This window comes from Drosophila takahashii, chromosome 2R (genome assembly GCF_030179915.1).
Source record: "Drosophila takahashii strain IR98-3 E-12201 chromosome 2R, DtakHiC1v2, whole genome shotgun sequence".
In the NCBI taxonomy this organism is placed as follows: Eukaryota; Metazoa; Arthropoda; class Insecta; order Diptera; family Drosophilidae; genus Drosophila; species Drosophila takahashii.
Window position 1 is genome coordinate 4,340,501 of NC_091679.1, and position 20,764 is coordinate 4,361,264.

A 20,764-nucleotide genomic window follows, 5' to 3' on the forward strand; every position below is an offset into this window, starting at 1 on the left:
CACAAATTGCATATAGAAGGCGTTTATAGCATTTAAAAATACCTTTCAAACGAGATGCAGCTCAAGTCTGTAGCTTTAGTAGTATAGAAGTTACCGCTTTCCGAATTTTAGCTATTTATAGCTGTTTTCCCGTTAAACTAGCGGGTTTTTCCAAAAGTGGTAGAACAAAAGTTTTTTATATCGATGTGATGAACGTCATATCAAATTTTCAGAACTTAAAAAACATATTTTGGACAAACTGACAAACAGAATTAAATTTTCATTTTGGGAAGAAGAAGAAAATCTTATTTTGCTATAACTTTTGAACGGAGCGTAGGATTTTGACAAATGACCCCTCATTCGACGAGTATTTTCAAAAGGAATACAACTAAAACATTGTGAGGGGGCATTTATCCCCACCGGCCCCAACAGCTCCAAATTTCAAAATTTTCACTTTCACCGCTCTCTCTCCCAAGCCAATTGATTTTCTTAAAGTCTTGGTATGCAATCCTGTTAGTTTTCGCAATACCTTTCGATAGGTGTATCATTCGTTATAATCGGACCATCACAGTAGATTTTCATTTCTTCGTGTATATATAGTAGTCGCCTTCGCACACTCTCCTGGTGCGCTTCGTCACTACATGGACTGCCGTCCATAGTGATTCCGAAAACAAATTTGCGTAAAAATTTGTGTAAGTGTAAAAGGTAAAAAAATATGAACAAAAGAACATTTTTTTAAACTTTTTTTTAGCTTTTTTTTTTTCTTAAAAACGGCTTTAAAGATTTTTTTTAAAACTTTTAACTGTATAGCTCTTGAGATTCCTTAAATTTTTGTATGTAACTCATTACTTGAAAAAGTCACAACTAACGCTGCCTAAGCATTGAATTTAGTATGTGCGTATCCAAACTGTATTTTAGGGTCATAGAATCATTTCAATTGTTTTAAGGAGTTCCAAATAGGAATCTTTTGTTTTACGACTTTTGGAAAAACCCGCTGCTTTAGCGGGAAAAAAGCTTAAAAAAGCTACATTTCGTTAGTTCTTAAGTTGTACACTACTGAAGCTACAGACATGTGCTATACCTCGTTTAAAAGGTATTTTTAAATACTTAAACACCTTTTTAACTTAATTTGTTTAAATACAATGGCTTACAAATTATGATTGACTAATTTAAATTTAAATGTATATAACTTTAAATTTAATATAATATAATAATTTTATAATTTTTTATCATTCGGCACGCTGCAATAGAAAATGCCTGTGAAGGGAAAAAGGCTGGAATAGTTTGCTAGGGCGGGCCGAATGAGAAAATATTAGAAAGTCTATTTAATGACGAGTGTAATCATTTTTCGTCACAAATGTTGATATCAGAACTTTTGTATGTTGAAGGTGGGATCGTCACTAGTTTTTTTTACCTCGTTAAGAGGTGTTTTTATTTCATAAAATAATACATCCGGGTTGGTTCCAATTCAAATTAAAAAAAAATGCAGCGCTCCGGTTTACGATTCGGGTTGTTTTCTAAAAAATGTGAACCACTCCGGTTTAGAGTAGTTCAGCTCCAGAATGATCTACAGCCCTGATTATATGTCCTTAAAATGTCATGTCGACTTTGTCTTAGCTCATATAAAAGGTATTCGGCCCTGTTCTAGTTTTCACTTCCGAAAGATTCATACGGAATCGAATTTCTCAGACCTGTTCCAGGACTCACTTCCGAAAGAATTCCAAGGATTTAAATATCTCTCGTTGTTACTCTGTTAACTTCCGAAAAGTTCACATGGAAACTTTCCGCCAAGCATTTGACAGGCGGACTTAAATCCGCTAGCATGAAATCAAATTCACTTCCGAGTGAAAACAGGCCGGATTGACTCGAAGATCAATCCTGTTTTTAAATTTTTGTAATATTCCCATTGGTTTAAAACATATTACGTTGTCAAAAAGGTCCTGCAGTATTTTTATTGTATATTTTTTTTTTACATCGTGCTTTTAAGTGACTCAAAGCTTCTTCAAATGGTTTATAACGGCTTAATGACTTAAGGGGGTAGGGTCTTGGAAAAAATGCCGATTTAAAAAAAAAATGTTTTTTGTAGATTCACATCTATTTTACAAAAAAAGTTTAAGGTCAATCGGAAAAAAACTTTAGAAGTTATGCTAAAACAAGTACCCTAACCTCTAAGACTTTAGGTACGTAAGTGCATCTTTGCGCGTTTTTCTCGAAAGCACTTTTTGAAAGTCCGTGTTCATCGGCATTTCTAAACGGCTCAACAGTTTAAAAGCTAGCGATCGAAAACTTTCACAGTCTTCCTTAAATATATGAACGCAGGTCAAGTTTTAAAATCACCCGATCGGACCTTTATACCCTATAGCTCATATTTGAACAATCGGGTATATCTTTCAAAAATTTAATATATTTCGCGCAGTGTAAAAGCTATTGACATGAACCTCTCCAAATCGTAATTTTTAATGCATACCTTAATCAGGGTAAAAGCGAATTCCGATCAGACGTCTATATCCTATAGCTCCCATTGGAACAATAGGGTGGAACATTTAAAAATTTAATTTTTTTCAATTATGAGCTCTTGGTCCGAAAATTTATGTGAGCAGAATTATTCCAACTGTTCTTCTAAAAGAGGAGGCAAAGTGTATTATTATACAGGGCTCTAATATATACTTTATAGCACACACATATAATAACATTTTGTTTAATATTTGTATGAGTAATTTTCCGCTGTTCTACAGTATACGTGAGCGAGCAGCGGCTGGTTAGAACAAACCCCTATGCTCACTTAATAAGGCGGTGCCGATCGCTGCTTTATAAGGCAACGCTTTCTTCTACCTGTTACATACTTTCTCACAAAAAAATATGCCCTTTTACTCTACGAGTAAGCAACAAGTTTTTCGGTCGCTGTATGAAAAGAGCATTTTTTTGAACTTTATTTTGCTTGAAACCAATAACGAAAATTGAGTATCTCACACCCAAACCAAAGTGAAAAACGTAATAGTCGCGATAGTTTTAACTATTAACTGAAAACTTTTAACTTACCTAGGCTACAATTATGATAGGGTTATCAATCCTGAAGCACAGTATTACATTTAACTAGTTAAAATTAATAATTAACTTTTAGTATCACATAGACATTTTAATCGGGCTAATTAAACCATTCATGTGCCTTTATATATAACTCTTTGTTACACTCAATAGATGAATTAGAAAATAAATATAGTAATATGCACCTTCTTGTATGCAGTATTATTTTATTATATTTATATTTTACTTATTAACAGTCAGTTCGGAACTAAAAGTTTGCTTCGGAGAAAATGAATCATTTATTTTTCGCGTTTTTGTTAAGAGACACTTTTGTTTGTAGGAATTAATGAAATAATCACTACTCAATCTAAAATATATCAACAATTCTAGCGAACAAAATGATTTAATTATTGATTATCCCGTGGAACGTATGACACGCAATCATTATGAAATAACACGAATAAACTGGCAACTTTTTTATTATTTTATTTTAAGAATATACTTTTTGATGCTGTTGTTGTAATAGGGTGGATTTTGATTTTACATGTGTAAGTTCTAATATACATTTACAGTAAAAAATTTCGTAAAGTACCAATTCAAAGCAATCTGGTAAACATTTTAGTTGTTTATGTGAAAAATAAATATTAATAAACTAATATTATTTAAATAACATGAAATCAATTTTTTGTTTGATCAATTTGTCCGGAATTTTAAATTTACCGCAGTAAAACCTTTGTAGGGAAGTTGTATTTACACTAAAGTGTCACAGTGTTTCTCTCAAAATAAAATTCACTTCGAAACCACGGTCTCCCTGTGCCTATGGTAGTATTTTAATGAAAACAAGAGAGAACGCTATAGTCGGGTGCCCCGACTATCAGATACCCGTTACTCAGCTTAAGGGAGTGCGAGGGAGATAAAAACTTTGATCCGCCGTAACTTTTTAACGAATGGTCCGATTTAAAAAATTTCTTCTACATTTCGATAGGTATTCATAAACATAATAAAACTTCAATTTTCTTTTTCCGAAATATTAAAATTTTTAAAATCGTATACAAGCGATTGTGGGCGTTCGAGGGGGCGTGGCACCCTTTTGAAACAAACTTGCGCTGCGTAGGAACTCCTAGAATCTGCATGCAAAATGTCAGTCTTCTAGCTTTTATAGTTTCCGAGATCTCAGCGTTCATACAGACAGACAGACGGACAGACGGACAGACAGACGGACAGACGGACATGGCTAGATCGACTCGGCTAGTGATCCTGATCAAGAATATATATAGTTTATAGGGCGGAAACGCTTCCTTCTACCTGTTACATACTTTTGCACGAATCTAATATACCCTTTTACTCTACGAGTAACGGGTATAAATACTTCCAGCCTATGTTTATGTATTCCAGTCTACAGGGGTGGTCAAAAGTATTTTCACAAATGTAAATGTTAACTGTACTTATATTTTGAACTAATAATATAAACTTTTGGCACCTATAGAAAAAGCACTTCAATTCCGTTTAAATGACACAAAAATGTTCTTAACCCATTAAGACCCCTTTGAAAAGTGAGCAAATTTCGCGAAAGTCAAATTTTCAACTTTTTTCTTGGGGCTTAAAACAAAAATGTTTTGATGCAAAGTTGTTCCCCAATCAAAATTATTAATAACGGCAAAAAAAAAAATTTTCAAAATATTTTTCCTTGTATTTTTTATGATTTTTTGAATGGAGACATCTCAGTAAAATTTTGTATGAAAAGGAAGAAAAAGCGGCTAAAATAGCTATTTTCAAAAAATCATAAAAAATACAAGGAAAAATATTTTGAAATTTTGTTTTTTGCAGTTATTATTAATTTTGATTGGGGAACAACTTTGCATCAAAACATTTTTGTTTTAAGCCCCAGGGAAAAAGTTAAGAATTTTATTTTCAAAAAAAAATTGTCTAATTTGCTCACTTTTCAAAGGGTGCTTAATGGGTAAAGAACATTTTTTTGTCATTTAAACGGAATTGAAGTGCTCTTTCCATAGGTGCCAAAATGTTTATATTATATTATCAAAATATGAGTACAGTTAACATTCAAATTTAAGAAAATACTTTTGACTAGGGTTGTATATGTACTTGTTTTTTTTGTTTTTACAAGAAATAATTAACAACTTAAGGCCACTAATTTTTCAACACAAACCGGAGCAACATTAAGCATAGATACATATATAAATCGTTTTTGGCCGGGATTGTAATTCTTATGATTTGTAAAATAAAAATATAAAATAATAATAATTTTTTTGTATATTTTTTTTTATTTTTATAAAAAAAATTTTTTTTTATTTTTATCAAAAATTTTTTTTTTTATTTTTATAAAAAAAATTGAAAATAAGACTTATTTTGCAATTTTGTTTATAATATAATAATATAAATAGAAAATAATTATTATTCTCCAATTTTTATAATAAAACAAGAGAGAACGCTATAGTCGGGTTGGTGTCACGACTATTTAATACCCGTCACTCAGCTAAAGGGAGTGCGAACGCTGTACTCGGGTTGGTGTCCCGACTGTAATCGTAGCTCAGCTAAAGGGAGTGCGAGGGAGATAGATATATATATTGATTGCGTACAACTTTTTAATGAATGGTCCGATTTGAAAAATGTCTTCTACATTTCGATAGGTATAAATATACACAACAAAATTGCATTTATACTTCTCGGAAAACTTTAAAGATGTGGGCGCAGGACACATTTTAAAATCGTTAGTGGGTGAAACTTGCGCTGCGTAGGAGGCCCAAGAATATGTGTGGAAAATCTCAACCTTCTAGCTTTTGTAGTTTCTGAGATCTCAGCGTTCATACAGACAGACAGACAGACAGACGGACATGGCTAGATCGACTCGGCTAGTGACCCTGATCAAGAATATATATACTTTATGGGGTCGGAAACGCTTTCTTCTAGCTGTTACATACTTTTGCACGAATACAATATACCTTTTTCCTCTACGAGTAACGGGTATAAATAGAAAATAAGTCTTGTTCTCCAACTTGTATTATAAAAATTCAAAATAAAAATTAGATGCACACATCTTTTGAACCAATTGGTATATTGCAAAATTATAAAAACAGGATTGATCTTCAAGTCAATACCTTTCATATGAGTTATGACACGACAATGTCCAAGGAAATTTTAAGGACTTAAAATGGCTTTTAATGTTCTATATATGTACCTTCTATGTTCTGTAGAAGTAATATAACGTAAAAAAAATCATGTAGTACAAGAAATTCTAAATGATAAGATTAAATAGCCCAGTCGAAATGCACCTGTCCTTCTGTCTTCTACATTTCGTTAGGTATAAATGTACACAACAAAATTGCATTTATACTTCTCGGAAATCTTTAAAGGTGTGGGCGCCAGACACATTTTAAAATCGCTAGTGGGCGATTGTGGGCGTTTGAGGGGGCGTGGCGCTCTGCTGAAATAAACTTGCGCTGCGTAGGAAGCCCAAGAATATGTCAACCTTATAGCTTTTGTAGTTTCCGAGATCTCAGCGTTCATACAGACGGACAGACAGACAGACAGACGAACAGACAGCCATGGCTATATCGAATCGGCTAGTGACCCTCATCAAGAATACATATACTTTATAGGGTCGGAAACGCTTCCTTCTCCCTGTTACATACAAATACAATCAAATAAAAACACCTATTAACGAGGTAAAAAACTAGTGACGATCGCACCTTCAACATACAAAAGTTCTGATATCAACATTTGTGACGAAAAATTATTACACTCGTCATTAAATAGACTTTCTAATATTTTCTCATAGTTTTTTACCTCGTTAAGAGGTGTTTTTATTTGATATCAGAAGTTATTGTTTGTTTATATTTGCTCTCATAGGAGCTAGTATATACATTTAAATTTAAATTGGTTAATCATAATTTGTAAACCATTGTATTTAAACAAATTAAGTTAAAAAGGCGTTTAAGTATTTCAAAATACCTTTTAAACGAGGTATAGCACATGTCTGTAGCTTCAGTAGTGTAGAACTTACAAACGGCGGGTTTTTCCAAAAGTCGTAAAACAAAAGTTTCCTATTTGGAACTCCTTAAAACAATTGAAATGATTCTATGAGCCTAAAATACAGTTTGGATACCCACGCACAAAATTAAACACTCAGGAAGCGTTAGTTGTTGTACCAAAATTTAAGCAATATTAAGGGCTATACAGTTTAAAGGTGTAAGGAAAATCGTTAGAGCCGTTTTTGAGAAAATTAAAAAGAAGCCAAAAAAAAAGTTTAAACAAATTTTCTTTTGTTCATATCTTTTTAACTATTACATTTACACAAATTGCATATAGAAGGCGTTTATAGCATTTAAAAATACCTTTCAGACTTTCACAAGTCTGTAGCTTTAGTAGTATAGAAGTTACGGCTTTCCGAATTTTAGCTATCTATAGCTGTTTTCCCGCTAAACTAGCGGGTTTTTCCAAAAGTGGTAGAACAAAAGTTTTTTATATCGATGTGATGAACGTCATATCAAATTTTCAGAACATAAAAAAAATATTTTGGACAAACTGACAAACAGAATTAAATTTTCATTTTGGGAAGAAGAAGAAAATCTTATTTTGGCTATAACTTTTGAACGGAGCGTCGGATTTTATCATATGACCCCTCATTCGACGGGTGTTTTCAATAGGAATACAACTAAAACATTGCGAGGGGGCTTTTATCCCCACCAGCCCCAACAGCTCCAAAATTCGAAATTTTCACTTTTTCACTTTCACTTTTCACTCTCTCTCTCCCAAACCAATTGATTTTTTTGAGGTCTTGGTATGCAATCCTTTAAGTTTTTGCAATACCTTTCGATAGGTGTATCATTCATTATGATCGGACCATCACAGTAGATTTTCATTTCTTCGTGTATATATAGTAGTCGCCTTCGCACACTCTCCTGGTGCGCTTCGTCACTACACGGACTGCCGTCCATAGTGATATACCCTTTACGAGTGACGGGTATAAAAATACCTTAAAAAATATATAATTGCTTGTTATGACTGTGAGTATTTTTAAATAGTAAAATGCATTTGGATAATGTATTCTTATAAATATATATTTTATAGAAACGTTTCCTTCTCCCTGTTACATACTTTTGCACGATTGCAATATACCCTTTTACTCTACGAGTAACGGGTATAAAAAGTGACAAAAAGTACTTCAGTAAAATCCATTGTAACTAAAGAAGCAGAGGTCGCCCAACTTCAAAGTACCATTTCCGCTAAATTGAAATTAAAAATCAAAAATTTGGAACTTTGACCACGGATTTCTCAAAACTGCGACGTGATGGAAAGTTTCCAAGAATGAGGTAGCTAAAATCCTTTCAGGTTTTGTAGCGTTTATTCTTGGGCCAAGAAAAAGTCTTGATTTTGTCGACCTGTGTTATAAGGTGTGTTTCAAAATTATACGACACCAACACACTTATTTTTTGAAAACTCGAGTTGTACCGTTGTTGTTGTTTATAGAAAGCGAAACATTTAAATGCAGATCGAAAGAACAATGTATGATGTGTACGAAAAAAATACCACCAGTCCTTGATCCGCTTTTTAAGGACTTACTGCTAGTTTTTCGAAATATAGTCTATTTTTCGGCTATGTGAGATCGTTTCATAATTATACGACACCATCGATTTTTTCTGGTTCCAATGATTTTTTTATGAACTGCCCTGTTTGCGCACTTTGCGCTTTTAAATTGAAATTTGTTGAATAGTGTAAGGCGGGAGCGGGAGCGCAATTCGCCCCGTCTCTCGCCCCCTTCGTTAAGTTAGGCTTAAGCGTTTATATATTGAAATTAAAGAGTTAGTTGTTATATGAATGAGATTCGCGCAAACTCCCTTTCGTCGTCGCCAAAAATAAAATATCAAATTTCCCTGCAATCACAAGTTTTTGCGTTGTAATACAAAATAGTATTAAATTTTCATGGTGACCCCGACGTGATTAGCAGTGGAACTCGAGTTGTTTTTTTTTTTGGTAAAACAAACAAATTAATTAAATAAATCGCGCCGGCCCCTTTTTTAAACATTAAAGTGATTTGTTGCTGCCGATTTAATTCGTTGTTGCTGCCGCCAAATCAAATTGTTGCCGCCAATTAATTTTGTTGGAAGTTTGGAAGCTGCAGTTTCTTCGATTCCTATTGCCGCTGCTGTTCTCAATCGCCGTTAGCTGGACCAGTGTAGTTGTTGTTGCCGCTGTTAATCCGCTGTTCCTGCCTACTTTAATTCGTCGTTGCTGCCGCTGGAAAATTTTGACCGCTGCAGTTTTCAATCGCCGTTAAGTGGACCAGTGAAATTGGTTGCCGCTGCTTGTCGCCAGTTGCTGCCTACGTTATTTCGTCGTGCTGCCGCTGGAAAATTTCACCGCTTTTATCCCCTACGCACAGGAAGGAAGGCATATGGATTCGAAGAGGGAAGTTACCGACGGATGTGAATCGTCCCACCAGGTATAGAGTGCTAAAAGTTGAAAGTTAATCTGTGGCGTTTCGTAAATTGTGATTTGGCCCATCTTTCGAGTGAAAAATTCGGAAGATAGCGAGCATTCAAACCAAGAAATAAATAAAACTTGCATGTACTAACGATCATAATTCTGATACATACACCCAGAAAAAAAAGAACGAAAAAATCTAAGACCGAATTTCTTACATTACTACCGTTTTGTTCTTTTATTTTTTTAAGACCATATTCTTATATTGATACCAAAGGGTATTGATTTAAGACCAGTAAATTTAGATTTAAGTTGAACTTATGCACGCGCGCGAAACACGGTGCGATGGCCCAGTTGGTAAGGCGTCTGCCTCTGATGCGAGAGGACCCCGGTTCAAAAACCGAATAAGTCAAAGTAAGTAAAAAGTTTTTCAAATGTATTTCAATTAACATTTCCTTTATAACTTTAAGAACAAAAATGTATTAAAAAAGTTAAATTGTTAATTTACTAATTACAAAAAAAAAAAAAAAATAAGTTGTGTTGTGAGCGGGAATTGAACCTCGTACCCCCAAACACAAAATAATACCAGAATCCAGCACCTTGGCCCCTGGGCCATGGCCTTATTATTTCCTTCCATGGCAGAATGCTTACAGGAGCATTCAAAGAAATTTATTTTTTTTACTAAAAATAAATATAAATTTAAGTACGTTTCGTTCTTAAAGTAAGAACAGCGGTCTTAAAAATCCGTTCTTAAAATAATACCATAAATTCTTATAATTATACCAAACGGTATAAAGCTATTTTTGAGACTCAAACAGACACGTTTTCAGACACAATCAGAACAATCTATATCAATATTTGTCTTGATTAAAAAACGGTCAGTAGCAAATTCCACCCAGAACGGATTGAACTAAAAATCTAGAAAAATCACAGTAATTACTAAAATAATTAGGAGCCGCGTAAGGGGTACTTTTTAGAACAAAAAAAGACCCCAAAGTGCCCCAAAATTCCATTTGTTTTTTTTTAATTCTTTCTTTTGCCATTTCTCTGTTATAAATGTTGTTAAAATGGTTTAAAAATGTGATGTTCATAATCTTATGGCATACCCGCAAATAACTGCATTTAAATTTCTTGGAGATTCAGCATCCTTAACCAAGTCCCCAATATTTTCAAATTTGGCTAACCTGATGTGACGTCACGCGTCCCCATATGTTTGTATGTATGTTCTGCTGGCGCATGTATGTATGTACATATGTATGTCCTGCTGTCGCAATTTAAGTGTGACCGCGCAAGGGGAAAATGAAAATATCACAGCCAAAAAAAATCGATTATATCGCAAATCTTTTCTTTTGCGCCTTTTTCTTAGGTAAACGTTAAATTTTAAAATATCGGTAAACCTTACAGAAATCCCATTAGGCTGAATTTTACAGTCGAAATTTTCCTTAAAATTGCTTCTGTTTTTTTAATGCAAAGACCGATCAGCAAACTATTTATCAGTTTTCAAATGTTGAGTTATCGACAAACTTTGGATTTGTATAAAACAAAAACAAACAATGATTTGCTCTGCTATGTACACACACACGCACAAAATAAATGTATCAAAAAAATGCGTATTTTACACACACAGCCATTAGATACATATGTATATGCGTGTGTATGTTTGTGTGTGTGCATTGCAGCTGACTAAGGAATTGAGATTCGCTCAAATTCAAATTCAAGATAATACTGATATCCTTTTCCTAAAAGAATATTTCATTTACATTTCCACAACATACTTACATAAGACATTTTGTAACCGATTTTTGTGAACTAAAATTCAAATCGCATTGATAATATTAAAAGAACATTAAATATTCAAACCAATTGATTCTCTTGCTCTTTATTACACGTGCTCATATTGTTTAAACAAATTCAAATGTTTAAACAATTTGATTCACGGCTTCCCCGCCACCTGCCTTCCCTATTATTAATATAATTCTAATCAAGGTGAAAAATTAATGTGAAAACAAAAATACTGAAAGAAAATATCAATGATAAAATGCAGTAATTTGGAATTGCCTTTCTTGATGGCTTTTCTTAAATTAGTCAAATACATGAAGCAAAACATTGCTCCGCATATTTGTTTCCCTTATAATAGTTGTCTACTGTGGATACCTTTCAAAAACCCCCCGGTAGCAAATTCGCCAAGAGTATTTGGTTTGTAATAGTTTAAATAAATAGTTTAAAAATTGCATCTTTAAAAAACAAAAAATATAAATAGAAAATGTAGAACGAGGTAGCAAGGCCAATATCAACAGGATTTGTTTTAAGGGACCGATGAAATAAAAATAAGCCTAAAATTATCCTATCTCTGGCATTCATTTTTTTAAAATAAGAATTGGAGACATTAATTTTTTTTTAACTGTCGAAGGATAAACATCCCATCACATTTTGAAGCGGTTGTAACATTTCAACGCGAACTTACATTAAAACAAGAGAGAACGCTATAGTCGGGTTGGTGTCCCGACTATCTAATACCCGTTACTCAGCTAAAGGGAGTGCAAACGCTGTAATCGGGTTGGTGTCCCGATTAATAATCGAAACTCAGCTAAAGGGAGTGCGAGGGAGATATATATATAATTTTTGATTGAGTATAACTTTTTAATGAATGGTCCGATTTGAAAAATGTCTTCTACATTTCGATAGGTATTAATATACACAACAAAATTGCATTTATACTTTTCTGAAATCTTAAAAGATGTGGGCGCAGGACCCATTTTAAAATCGTTAGTGGGCGATTGTGGGCGTTAGAGGGGGCGTGGCGCTCGGCTAAAATAAACTTGCGCTGCGTAGGAAGCCAAAGAATATGTGTGGGAAATCTCAACCTTCTAGCTTTTGTAGTTTCCGAGATCTCAGCGTTCATACAGACGGACAGACGGACATGGCTAGATCGACTCGGCTAGTGACCCTGATCAAGAATATGTCGAGAGAATTAGTAATAATACAAATCAATGTTAAATATAACTGAGAGAAACCTGTCATTTTAAATAAAGTATTGAGAAAAGGAAGTGTGACCTTTTTAGACCGTTTAAGGGTTTCAAGAGCGTGGCTAGGTGGGAACCCACCTTAGCCGAGTGTGGCGCAATTGTGGTTGCAACGTAGGGTTGTGCAAAGTAGTAGAGGGTTCAGGACTCATTCTTTCGAGAACCTTCGAACGGGCAACACGAACAATTGCAACTCGCTGCGCGTCTTACTAAGAAAACCCAAGTGGAAGTTAAGTCATGACGGACAAATCAACTCGCGAAGCGGCTAAGAGACCCCTGTCTCCGACATCAGAAGTGGGATCCCCATCGCCACAAGAACATTCTGACAGTGTGTTGCAGGCGATTTTAGAGACACAGAACCGAAACTTTCTAGAGTTGCTGAAAACTGTGCAGACAACATCGACTGCAGCCTCCCAAAGTATTTCGGTGACATTGCCAATGTTTAATCCTGATGCGCCTGGAGCCGATGCCGCAGCGTGGTGTAAAACCGTGGATATGATCTTATCCGAGCGTCCACTGGAAGGCGGAGCACTAGTCATGGCGCTTAGCAAGTCGCTGCTTGGAAACTCTTCGCAAGGGCTGTCACAAATTTGCTTCGCTGGAATGTCGTGGCTGGAATTTAAGGATTTGTTTTTACACCGCTATGAAGGCATCGAGCCACCGTCTGCCGTATTGCTCAACATTCTCAACGGACGGCCGAGTGCAAACGGGTCCTTGTCAGTATATGGCAGCAGGCTGGTGACGTCACTGCTGACGAAGTGGAAAGGAATGAGCCAAGAGGAGATAGCTGTTTCATTAGTGTTGGCCCACACGTCCCAAATCGAGCCCAGACTGCAAAGTTCCGTTTTCACTACAAACATAAAAACTCGGAATGAACTGCAGCAGCTCTTAAAGGCGTTTGCATTCAACAAAGTGAGCGACTACTCTGGATTGGATCAAGGACCGGACAGGAAGAAGTTTAAGGCGCAGGCGCAAATCAAATGTCATTATTGCGGCAAGATAGGACATAAAGCGTTTGAGTGCCGCAAGAAGAAGGAAGAAGAAAGAAACGTCGCAAAACCAAATCATCATGCTGGCAAACCTTTGGCTGGACGAGAGAAGTCAGCAGTTACTTGCTTCAAGTGTGGCAATCCTGGTCACATTGCATCTGTATGTATAAAGGGAACGTCGGCGAACAACTTCAACAACGAGAAGCGAGTCGACATGTGTGCAGTGTTGGAGCCAACTAGTATTATGAAGCAAATGGGTGAGAGTTTTATCTTCTTCTTCGATTCGGGTGCCGAATGCTCTTTGGTCAAGGAGAAACTTTGCAACAAGCTGGCTGGAAAAAGGATTTATAATACGGTAGTCCTAAGAGGAATAGGTGACAACATTGTTAAAAGCAACTTACAAGTATTGGCAACTGTAAATATTTCCGAATTTAATGTAGAAGTTCTATTTCATGTAGTAAAGGATAATTACCTTAAGTACGATATTATAATTGGTCGAGAAATATTGCAGCTAGGTCTTGGTGTCATGATTGATGCTAACAAATTAACAATGTATAGGAATCAAATTGTCAATGTAGTGAGTAATGAAACTTCGATAAGTATCTTAGAAAATCTGCTTAACGATAATGTGGAATTAGCTGATAATGATAAGATAATATTAAGAAATATTTTAAATGAATTCTCAGATCGATTTATAACTGGCATGCCACACAGGCGTATAACTACAGGAGAATTAGAAATTCGTCTAATTGATGAACATAAGACTGTACAAAGACGTCCGTATAGACTAAGTGCAGAAGAAAAACTAATAGTCAGGGACAAAATTCAACAAATGATTGAAAGCAATGTCATGCTGATGCTTTTAGTTAAAAAGAAAGATGGCAGTGATAGACTATGCATTGATTTTCGCGAATTAAATGCGAATACGGTGTCTGATAAATATCCATTGCCATTAATAGCAGATCAGATAGATAGATTACGTGGTAGTAAATACTTTAGCAGTTTGGACATGGCCAGCGGATTTTATCAGATACCGATTCACACTGATTCCATCGAGAAGACAGCTTTCGTGACTCCAGAAGGCCAATATGAGTTCCTTGCTATGCCATTCGGTTTGAAGAACGCTTCGTCAGTATTTCAAAGATCGATTGTACGAGCCTTAGGTGATTTGGCATACTCGTATGCAATTGTCTATATTGATGATGTGTTAATAGTCGCAAACTCCAAAGAAGAAGCTTTTACAAGATTGAAAGTTGTTCTTAAAGCCTTGTCAGATGCCGGGTTTTCATTCAATATAAATAAGTGCACATTCTTCAAGACAGGAATAGAGTATCTCGGGTTTTATATTAAAGATGGCGAAATTAAACCCAATCCTAGAAAAATAGAAGCTCTATCCGCATTAAGCCAACCAACTACTGCCACGCAGTTAAGACAATTTATAGGTTTGGCTTCATATTTCAGAAAGTTTGTTCCACGATTCTCTGAACAGATGAAACCATTGTATCAATTAACTTCTAAGGTAAATGGATTTGCTTGGAAGGAAAATCATGAACAAATACGAAAAAAGATTATTGACGTGTTGACAAGTGACCCTGTGCTGACCATATTCAACCCTGAGCTTCCGATCGAGTTGCATACAGACGCCAGCGCGGATGGCTACGGTGCAATGCTCCTTCACAGGATTGACGGCACATGTAGGGTGATCGAGTATTTCAGTAAGTGTACATCAACTTCAGAATCAAAATATCATTCATATGAACTAGAGACTTTAGCCGTGTATAATGCTGTTAAACATTTTCGACATTACCTGCATGGTAGAAAGTTCGTCGTCCATACTGACTGCAATTCCTTAAAAGCGAGTCGCACAAAGGCTGAATTGACACCACGAGTACACCGATGGTGGGCGTTCTTGCAGGCATTCGATTTTAGCGTAGAATATAGAAAGGGAACTCAAATGACACACGTAGATTGCCTATCCCGAAATCCTATTCCAGATGTCCCGAAAACGATAAACAAAGTAGTTGAGGTTCGCGTTGACTTGGCAGCGATAACGGATAATTGGCTAATCGCTGAACAGCAGAGGGACTTAGGTATAGTTGATATCATGACACAAATAAATGGAGGTGAGATGCAAGTTGACAGAGCTAAAACTTACGAAGTAAGAGCCGGATTGTTGTATCGCAAAATTCAGAGAAGCGGCAAGACTCGTTGCTTACCAGTGATTCCGAGAGCTTTTAGGTGGTCGGTCATTAATCATGTACACGAGGCTATAATGCATCTTGGCTGGCAGAAAACTCTAAACAAGGTCTATGAACAATATTGGTTTGAAGGTATGTCGAAGTACGTTAGAAAGTTTGTGGAAAACTGTATAACCTGTAAGCTCTCCAAACCCTCAACAGGCAAAGTACAAATGGAACTGCACCCCATTCCCAAGGTAGAAATTCCCTGGCATACCGTACATATTGATATTAGTGGGAAGCTGAGCGGAAAAAATGACTTAAAGGAGTATATCATAGTACAAATAGACGCATTCACCAAGTATGTTTACCTATATCACACACTGAATTAGGATACGGAAAATTGTATCAACGCAGTAAAGGCAGGTATATCACTTTTTGGGGTTCCTAGCCGTATCATTGCAGATCAAGGTAGGAGCTTTGCCAGTGGTCGATTCCGTGATTTTTGTTCATCAAATAAAATTCAGTTACATTTAATTGCAACAGGGGCAAGCAGGGCAAACGGCCAAGTGGAGCGCGTGATGAGCACGTTGAAAGGAATGTTGACGGCAGTTGAGACAAGCGAACGCTCTTGGCAGGATGCATTGATGGACATCCAATTAGCTATGAACTGTACTAGTAATCGGGTGACTAATTTCAGCCCCTTAGAGTTACTAATAGGAAAGCAGGCAAGGCCCTTGGGCATGTTACCCATAATATCCGAACCTAAGATAGATTGTAAGGAAGCTAGGGCAGAAGCTAAAGAGAATATGGATAAGAATGCAAAATATGACAAGAGTAGAGTTGATCAAAATAAGGCAAAAGTTGTGAAACATGGGATTGGCGATCATGTCTTGCTAAGAAGTGAGGAACGGCATCAAACGAAATTGGATCCCAAGTTCAAGGGACCGTTTGTTGTAACAGAATTGTTGGAAGGTGATCGTTACCTGTTGAAATCATTGACTAGTAAAAGAACATACAAGTATCCGCATGAGAGCTTGAGAAAACTACCAGATAATCGAGTTGCATCTGAGTTGCTCAAAGAGAGTGATGGCGTTGAAATAGACGCAGAAGATGAGTTGAGATCTGTCACCTAAGAGGGGTGCACAGGACATCACACACAGAGGCTAAGTTGATCTAATGAGAGATTGTGGCACTAAAGGTGCATATCGTCGCAAGTGGCGGCAAGAGCCTGCACTGTGTTGTGATAAATTGTAAGCCAAATGGTCGGGTTTGCGCAGAAGAGTACAAGCTACTAATAAGAAAGAGTTATCCTGCCAAACTGTCATTTGAAGACACAAAAAGTGTATTGAGGGATTTAAAAAAAAAAATAAGTCATGATTTAAGTTAATGAGTAACTTCAAATTTGTTTCAGATTAGCAAAATGTGATGCCAATCCAATGTTAAGCCATGCACACGAGGACGTGTGATAGTCAGGATAGCCGTGTCGAGAGAATTAGTAATAATACAAATCAATGTTAAATATAACTGAGAGAAACCTGTCATTTTAAATAAAGTATTGAGAAAAGGAAGTGTGACCTTCTTAGACCGTTTAAGGGTTTCAAGAGCGTGGCTAGGTGGGAACCCACCTTAGCCGAGTGTGGCGCAATTGTGGTTGCAACGTAGGGTTGTGCAAAGTAGTAGAGGGTTCAGGACTCATTCTTTCGAGAACCTTCGAACGGGCAACACGAACAATTGCAACTCGCTGCGCGTCTTACTAAGAAAACCCAAGTGGAAGTTAAGTCATGACGGACAAATCAACTCGCGAAGCGGCTAAGAGACCCCTGTCTCCGACAAATATATATACCTTATGGGGTCGGAAACGCATCCTTCTATCTGTTACATACTTTTGCACGAATACAAATACCCTTTTACTCTACGAGTAACGGGTATAAATATTTCCTCAAATTTTTTAAATCTTAATCACAATTATTATAGGGGAGAGGTCTGTAGGTTGAGACACCTTTTGTTTTTAGTCTTCCATTTGGACATTCGCTTTTGAAACTTCACGTGTTAGGTACCGATCGAAAGCTTAGTCTTTTAGCTGTAAAATAAAGCAAAAAAAATTTTTTTTCCCTTGGGAAAACTAAAAAATAATTTTTTTTGAAAAGTGCCAAAAAATGACAATTTGAAAAAGAGGTCTGTAGGTTGAGACACTTTTTAAAGTCAATAATAATCACACAAAAAGTACTCCAAACTATAAGGAACTATTTATTTATGTTAATTTAATCAATTTTAGCTCGTCCTAAATCATTTCCCATCCATTTTTTAAGAACTTAGACCAAATAACAATCAAAATCAAAAGGCTCTTTGAACTTTCACTTTTCCCCTAATATCAAAGAAATGTACTAGGCAGAAAGCGACCTCTGTTGGCCTCAGGCCTTTTTGTATGAAAAACGGGTGTCTCAACTTACACGCTCAAAGTGTCTCAACTTACACAAAATGGGATGTTTCGGGAAAAAATTAATAACTTTTGTTCTGACTGTCACATTAAGCTGATTCTTTTTTTAATTAGTTAACAGTTAATATACTAATGTTTTAAATCTCTTACCAAGTTAATTTAAGGACGTTATTAATTTTAAATGGAATTTTCGTTAAAGTACTGCTTTGAAATTCATATTTTTGCACTCTTAATTCATACAAAAAAATGAATAAATTTATCTGGGTAACAGCGGGACAGCAATAGTCAAAACTCTTCGAAATTGAAAAAGAGTTTAATATTTTTAACATGTAAATTTAATCAAATTCGTATTCTATCAATTTTTTTCTTAAAGAAATTTTTATTCAAATAATGTTATTACATGCTCATCGCAGTATGACATTCTATATTTAAATAATATGTTTTGGACAAAGTACTAATGTTTTGAATGAAATTAGTGTAAGGATTTGTGTCGAAAAAGGAATCTGTTTGTTTCTGTTTTGTCCATCTGTTAACTTATGCAAACAATCCATAATAATTTTAAAAAGATTTAAAAAAGACACATGTTTTTTTAAGTAGTTTTCAAAGGACAAAATATTTTTGTTTTTACGGATATCAAGGGGAAAAGTTCTGATAAAATCTTTTCTCTGTTTATAGAATAAAAATTAGGAATTTTTTAAATTTCAAATAAGTACCAAAGATAAAGCAATGCTTAATTTTCAATTATAATTTCCGCAGGCGAAGCTGCGGGCTACAGACCCTGCTAGTATATAATAAGAAACAAGAAATAAATAAATTTGTCGGCATCCTGGTTGTTTAAAAAATAAAATTCCCCCATTTCTCGTCGTAATGAGCACCAATTATAGCCTTGCAAAAATTAAAAGGGTAAATGTTGAGAATTGTGAAAAGTTCTAATTCGAGAATTAAATTCCCGGCAAACTTTCTGCCGCGCATTTTCCGGAAATTTCCCTCGCTTTTCGCCATTTTCCGCGCTTTTAAGCGTCAGGTTTATATATTCGTTGCCCTTAGTTATCGGTCAGTGCATCATTCTCCGTTAGCATTGCGTTGAGCACCGCCAGCCGTACACACATACACACACACAGACAGCGTAGCCCGTTCTTTCGAGTTATCTTTCGTCGTTTTCGTTTTCGATCGCTGGAACGGTGCAAGCGTTGCCGCTGCCCAAACGCTTGTTCGTTTTTTGGTGTTTGAGCTTGGCGTGTGCTGCCCTACACTACGTGCGCTCGGCATATTATAATTATTGAATTATTATAATAAATTAGGATTCCTTAAATGAATTCCTCAATTCATTTAAATAACTCCCCTACACTGCTTGCGTTCAGTTTATTCCTCTTGTTGGTTATTATTTTTAAATTTAATAAATTAAAAAAAAAAATTTTGTATACATTTACATACATATAATTTGTAAAAAAATCTAAAATAAATTAAATTTTAATTTCTTCGATACCAAAACAAAAAAAAATGCCAAAAGAAAGTAACAACAAGGACATCGAAGAGTGGAAAAACCAACGAGATGGATATATGAGGAGTATAGAGCGAACGCAAAAATATTTAAAAGAGGGTCGATTCTCTTTAAATACGGTTGAGTTAGAATGTCGATTAGAAATCCTAAATACGCACATTGAAAATGCTTCGCTTATACAGACTAAAATTGAAGCGAAAGATGGAGATGATGAGTACCGCGAAGAGTTAGAAGAGACTGCGGTAATAGCAAAATCGTTGCTAATTTCCCTAATTGCGGAAACAAAGCTTAAGAGCGTTGACAATTCCGCTCCGCCGGCAACGCGCACACCCCAATGCCGTTTGCCGAGCGTCGCTCTTCCAACCTTTAGCGGAAAACATTCCGAATTTAAAAATTTTATAAGCCTTTTCGAAACTTTTGTTGACAAAGATGACACGCTGAACGATATCGAAAAATTTAACCATCTAATATCGTGTTTTGCTGGAGGCGCGCTAGGAACAGTCAGGGCATTCCAAGTTACAGCGAATAATTATCCAGAAGCCCTGGCTAGCCTAAGGCGGGTGTACGATAATGATTGTTTAATTTTTTTTTTTTTTTTTTCCCAGCCATTAGCTACAGCCTTGAGAAACCTGATCGACACAGTCACAGCGCTGTACGATTCTCTTTTGTTTATTGGGGATGACAAACGTATTACGAATGCCATCCTCATCCATCTAGTAATGGGCAAATTCGATGCAGGAACTAAAAGAAAATGGGAAGAACAGTTAGATTATACTTCGCTTCCTCTTTGGAGCGAGCGTGAGTCGGCCCTGAACAAGCGCTATCAGCATATGGTTGCCGAAGAAGCGTGTAAGCCAAAACTTGTTCAGCAGAGCGAGGCTTATCCTAAGAAGAATGGAAATAGGAGTTTTTCGTTTGTTGCTGCCATAGACGACCCCGAAGTATGTGTGTTTTGCAACTCAGTAGAACATCAAGTAGGAAATTGCACTGCTTTTGCTAGCCTAACAGTTCAGCAAGGATTCGATTTTGCAAAAAAGTCTCCTTAATGCATTAACTGCTTCCGAAAGGGCCACACGGTAATAAGATGCAAATCGGAAAGAAGCAGGTTGTGTAAGTCCTCACACCACACATTGCTGCACATTTATTCGCTATCAAATCTCGCGTTGCCACCTCCTCCTCAGCCCACGCTC

General features: G+C 36.0%; 1 protein-coding gene and 1 long non-coding RNA gene across 2 annotated transcripts in view; one reads left to right on the forward strand and one right to left on the reverse strand.

Moving 5' to 3' along the window:
* LOC138912606 (uncharacterized) overlaps positions 1–3,619 on the reverse strand; it is a 59,958-nt gene extending 56,339 nt beyond the window's left edge. Inside the window, exon 1 of the long non-coding RNA XR_011418167.1 lies at positions 3,019–3,619. This is a non-coding gene — a long non-coding RNA (uncharacterized lncRNA). The remainder of the gene's footprint in view (positions 1–3,018) is intronic.
* Positions 3,620–12,704: 9,085 nt separating this feature from the next.
* On the forward strand, positions 12,705–16,769 carry LOC138912069 (uncharacterized). The gene is made up of 4 exons (XM_070211924.1): positions 12,705–13,811; positions 15,648–15,786; positions 15,856–15,994; positions 16,334–16,769. Exons 1-4 carry the CDS (start codon positions 12,705–12,707, stop codon positions 16,767–16,769), a joined length of 1,821 nt encoding a protein of 606 aa, XP_070068025.1.
* The last annotated feature ends 3,995 nt before the right edge of the window (positions 16,770–20,764 follow it).

Excerpts from the sequence above, each read along its gene's own strand:
- LOC138912069 (XM_070211924.1), top strand. The coding sequence starts at position 12,705 with ATGACGGACAAATCAACTCGCGAAGCGGCTAAGAGACCCCTGTCTCCG. Across the intron at positions 13,812-15,647 it reads GAAAAAGGATTTATAATACG|AGAAGCGGCAAGACTCGTTG; the intron begins GTAGTCCTAAGA and ends CGCAAAATTCAG. Across the intron at positions 15,995-16,333 it reads CAAATAGACGCATTCACCAA|CCCCTTAGAGTTACTAATAG; the intron begins GTATGTTTACCT and ends GACTAATTTCAG.